This window comes from Oryza glaberrima, chromosome 5, assembly GCF_000147395.1.
Source record: "Oryza glaberrima chromosome 5, OglaRS2, whole genome shotgun sequence".
NCBI classification, from domain to species: domain Eukaryota; kingdom Viridiplantae; phylum Streptophyta; class Magnoliopsida; order Poales; family Poaceae; genus Oryza; species Oryza glaberrima.
The window spans coordinates 5,290,313-5,295,572 of record NC_068330.1 but is presented as its reverse complement, the minus strand read 5'-3'; the positions used below and the strand labels follow the sequence as shown (position 1 = coordinate 5,295,572).

Sequence of the window (5,260 nt, the reverse complement as noted above, 5' to 3'; positions counted from 1 at the left end):
AATACAGTGATCAGTACAAGCCCAACCCAGCAGCTGTCTGAAGCTTAACCAAAGCTTAAACCCAAAGCAAACCAGAGGCAGATCAGATCAGAGCTAGTAGCAGCAAGCTCGCGATCTCCCCCACCTTCTAGAACCTTCTAGAACCGCCGAATGCCGCTCCACCACCACCGCCACCACCACCACGCCGCCGCCGTCGCCGTCGCCGTAGCCGACGACGACGACGAGGCCAAGCCGCGCCGCCCCTACTCCACCTTCGCCTCCCCGCGCGCGCCCACCTCCGCCTTCTCCGCCGCCTTCTCAACCCACCGCCTCCTCGTCCTCTTCTCCGTCGCCTGCCTCCTCGTCGCCGCGGCCTCCCTCGCCTTCGCCTTCTCCGCCCGCGCCGCGACCCTGCAGCCGCCGCCCCTCGCCGCCGTGGCCGAAGCCACCGCCAAGGTCGCCTTCCGCTGCGGCCGCGCCGAGGACACCCTCCGCGCCTTCCTCGCCTCCTCCTCGGGGAACTACTCCTCCGCGGCGGAGGGGAGGGAGAGGGAGAAGGTGCTCGCCGTCGTCGGGGTGCACACGGAGATCGGATCCGCCGCCCGCCGCGCCGCGCTCCGGGCCACCTGGTTCCCGCCCAAGCCCGAAGGCATCGTAAGGTTTCCCCCCACATTGCTTTCCTCCATTCCCACCTACCAACTTGGATCTAGCTACTCGCTTTGCTCTGGATTGCTGCTGCTCATCTTACGCTTACAGTACTAAGCTTCTAGCCTTGTGTCTAGCTTATGCTGCGATGGGATCTGTAGAGCCTTTGGTTGCTGTCACATCTTACATGCTTTTTTACTCTTCAACAAATTTTGATCAATGTGGCGTATTGAGCAGGTCCAATCGCTAAAGGGCAATGTGTGATCTTGATATTTTTCATATTTTGATCACTACGGAAGGCGATCCTACTATTATATAAACTTTCAGATGGGTTCTGCGATAATGTGTTTTCATGAAAAGAGCTAGTAAATTATGATAAACAAAATTAAGGATGCTGTTTCAGCCGTCCCAAGTGTCCAATACGTTTGGTTGCTAACCAGAATTTACCACAATTTTGCACAGGGATGTGCCAATGCAAACTCCTTTCTATTCAAGTCACATTATATCGATTATTTCTAGCTTTTCGATGATTGATCTTAAGTGTAAATTGCAAAAAGTCACAACCAAGCCTCATGTACATGAACCAAATCTTGTGTTGAGTGTTTCATTGAACAAATTTCCCGCTGCAACATTCAGGGTCTCCATCCAGTAATAAGGGTACACTAGCACTTTTTCCCTCTTTGTGGAGATCTTTTAAGAGTTGCAGGACATATGAATTGTACCATAACTCCCCAATTCAATTTACATTGTAGTGGCATGAGTGTTCTCAATGTCGGTAGATGGGTCTTAATTGGTCACCCACTTTCTAGTAAGTATACAGTAAACTTAAATCAACCATGTATACAGCTCGACTATTGTAGAGTGGAACACCATTAGCTCTGGAGATTTGGGGAAATTAGTTCTTAATCCCTGGCATCTAATCTCAGGGTGATGATGCCACAGCCGAAGCATTGTGAGGCCAGTTCTTCTTCATGCATATTTCTATTGTCCGCTCAATAGTCAATTCTACTGCATTCTTCATTTCCCCAAAGTCAAGATCAGCCATCTTGATTGGCATTTGGTTAGGACGAAAGCAGTGTATATCTGATATACTTCCATAAGCGAAATCAAGCTATTTAATATTAATTACTTATTACAATTTTACCGTTAATCACTAAGAATCACCTTAGCTTCTGGATTCACAAACTTTTTATGAAGAGGTGTACTGACTACTGAAGCACATTACTAGAGAGAAATGAATGTGCTGATTTGAAAATTACTGTTTGTCAAGAAGAATTGATTGTCGTAAAGTTTACTTTGTATTCTGTTTGGAACTTATAAAATACATCTCTTTGTGTAACTTAGCTGTCTTAAAAAATCGTTACATTCAGTTAAGTCCATTCACTAATTCAATGTTTGAATCAGGAACACATGTGGGCTAGTATGAACAGTTCATCAGTAAAGAATATACAATCTTTTATAGGCTAACTCTGGCACTTCTCTCTATATTGCAGTTTGGAACATGGAACTGGTTTATCTTTTAGGTTTGTTGTTGGACGAACCAAAGATAAAGAAAAAATGGCAGATCTTCAGAAAGAGGTAGACATGTATCATGATTTCTTGTTTGTTGATGCTGAAGAAGATACAAAGCCCCCACAGAAAATGTAAACTCTCTCTCCTCTTATGTTTGTACCTTTTTACATATACACGTGATTAATCTTAAGCCTCCCCTCTTGTTGCCCATGTGATAGGTTAGCGTTTTTCAAAGCAGCTTATGACATGTTCGACGCAGATTTCTATGTCAAAGCTGATGATGCTATCTATCTGCGCCCAGGTAAACTTTGTGACCTGATGTACAAAAACTGTTGTTTAGATGGTTAGGTCTGTTATATGACTCGATCATGCTCTTAAGCCAGATAGACTCGCTGCTCTTCTTGCAAAGGACAGGCTTCATCAGCGGACATACATTGGTTGCATGAAAAAGGGTCCAGTTGTCAACGACCCAAATATGAAGTGGTTAGTTCAAAATTTTGATACATACATTGGTTTTAAGTTTATTTACATATTCCCTTGGTTCCCAAATATAAGCATTTCTAGGATTCAAATTTTGTACACAATATAAACATTTCTAGGACACTGATTCCAATGCACGGTAATCGAAGCGTTTTCAGCCAATCAGGTGCTTAGGAGGTCAATCTAAACAATTCAAATTCGAAATTTGACCACTGAGGTGGCTGAAAGGGTATTTTTCCCCTTATCCTTAATCGCTGCTAAAAAATCTAGAAATGCTTATATTTAGGAACGAAGGGAGTACTTCTGTTTTCTGTACATACCTCTAATTTTTTTAATGGTGATTAGATTCGCTTGTACAATGCACACCAACCTCTGGCGTATATTGGTATCTCAGACAAATTGATTTTCAGTTGCCCTGTTCAATGATCATGCTATTGTTTCATGACACAAGTGATTTATTTCAGGTATGAAAGTTCGTGGGAATTATTAGGCAATGAGTACTTCAGTCATGCATCTGGTTTACTATATGCTCTTTCTTCGGAGGTGGTTGGATCTCTAGCTGCTACAAATAATGATAGGTTGGCCAGTCATCTTTTCCTATCCATGCCATAGAGTGAAAACACAGGAACAATTTAGTTGACCATTCTTGTCTCTTAAAACATAATAAAGCAAAATTGCAACAGTTCTGCGAATCCAAAACATCGTGTAGTTTCTCCTTATCCTGTATATTTCCATTTACAAGAATACAAGAATCAAGCCACACTTGAAATTCTATATTTGATTCATATTATAGACTAGTCTACCAACAAAAAAAAAAATCCATCCTTGTTTTTCTGTTTGTTTTGTGTATTTTTCATGTAATCATTATTTGTTTCTTCATGCAACTCTCAGTTTAAGGATGTTTGATTACGAAGATGTTACTATTGGATCATGGATGCTTGCCATGAATGTAAAGCATGAAGACAACCGTGCAATGTGCGATTCGGCATGCACTCCCACCTCCATTGCTGTATGGGACAGCAAGAAATGTTCAAGTATGTCTTGGCAAATTGTGTTTCGTGATCGTAGTGATAAAATAGTCAGAATGGGAAAATTCATCATCGCTGATTTAATTATTTATGAAATAGTACTATTTCTTCCTTTTCCTATTTCTAATATTGCGATTCCTGATGAAAGCAAAACTAACTTTACATCTGATATATCTCTGTGTAGATGCACTAGCTATTATTACTGCATACTCCATCCAGTCATACATATTTGACGTCTAGGACAAGATTCGGTCAAACTTTTGGTACTTTGATATTAATAATCTGATAATTTCTTTAATTCTTAATCTACAAATAAAAAGAAACAGTATGTATAGATTTGCCTTGAAATGTACTATGTACTATTAAATTATTAGATTTTGTAAACTTATGTTAATACAAAATTGATGGCGAAAGTTTTTATTATTAGATTTTGTAAACTTATGTTAATATAAAATTGATGGCGAAAGTTTTAAAAGTTTGACCGAAACTTCGTAAACGTCAAATAGTCATGACTGGAGGGAGTAATATTTTTGGTGTCTGAAGACTTAATTTGAATATATTTTTTAGTAATTAGCTGATACTGCAAAATAAGTTTGATTAACCATAACCTCATGCCTTTGACTTCTTTTGATGCATAAATGTTTTACATTAGCCTTGTTGACTTCCAGATTCATGTAACACAACTGAGATAGTAAAGGCGCTTCACAACACTACCTTGTGCTCAAAGAGCCCTACATTGCCACCTGAGGTGGAGGATGAGTAGAACCTTAGTGTTATTTTTTTTCCCGTCAACAGATGCCAGGTATTGCCTGTCGTAACATCTGATTTCTAGTCAAATGTATTTCCATACCGTTGTATTCATTGGTGAACTCATCTGAGAGCCATACTGTTGCAGCTTCTTGTTGCTGAGAGTTCTCCGAGAAGTGTACCATCGCGAGAATGATGTAGGATTTGTGTGCACACGCCCGATATTGGGATAAGCGAACAAGACAATATGTAGGTTCAGGCAAAATGTATACTCCCGACTGATAGAAGTGGGAACATTTGTTGTCTTATGTGCCATAGCCGATTCTGGCCATCGATTCTTTCACTGGCTATGTTGTTCATTGATGTGTATATAACCATATATATACCCCAGTCTGCATTGTTGATCTTGAACTTCATTTCATGATCATGGATAACTCCAGCTTATTTGGATTGATGTGTTCTCATAGAACCAGAACCCAGCTTATGTCCGGTCGGAGTAATAATGACCAATTCATGTTGCTGATTACACTCCTGAGATATGATTATCTGGAGTAATGACCAATTTATGTTACTGATTACACTCCTGAGATCTGATTACCTGAACGCGTTGCGTTTCCTTGCGTGTATGTGTTGTTGTTCCCTTTGCAATGCTGCGTTGCAGGTGTTGCTTCTTGTAAGAAACTGAGAAAAGCTGTGGGCTTTTCACACCGTTAATGCTACACTGTGAATACCATGATACCGATGCCCCACTTTTGCCATTGCTTGTGCCTGAGCCTACTCCCTCTGTCAAAAAAAGAATCAACGTGTTCAGATTCTTATGTATTTACTAAATTTGTAAACATAGATACTTTTTTTTTAACTTTACTTAA

The 5,260-nt window shown here is 40.7% G+C and overlaps 1 protein-coding gene across 1 annotated transcript; it reads left to right on the top strand.

Annotated features, from left to right (window-relative positions):
* LOC127772745 (probable beta-1,3-galactosyltransferase 12) lies at nucleotides 1-4,860 on the top strand. Its single transcript, XM_052298706.1, has 8 exons — nucleotides 1-638; nucleotides 2,118-2,267; nucleotides 2,355-2,437; nucleotides 2,520-2,619; nucleotides 3,081-3,194; nucleotides 3,508-3,650; nucleotides 4,313-4,446; nucleotides 4,540-4,860. The coding sequence occupies exons 1-7, from the start codon at nucleotides 151-153 to the stop codon at nucleotides 4,405-4,407; spliced, it is 1,173 nt and encodes a 390-aa protein (XP_052154666.1). The 5' UTR covers nucleotides 1-150; the 3' UTR covers nucleotides 4,408-4,446; nucleotides 4,540-4,860.
* Nucleotides 4,861-5,260: the final 400 nt, after the last annotated feature.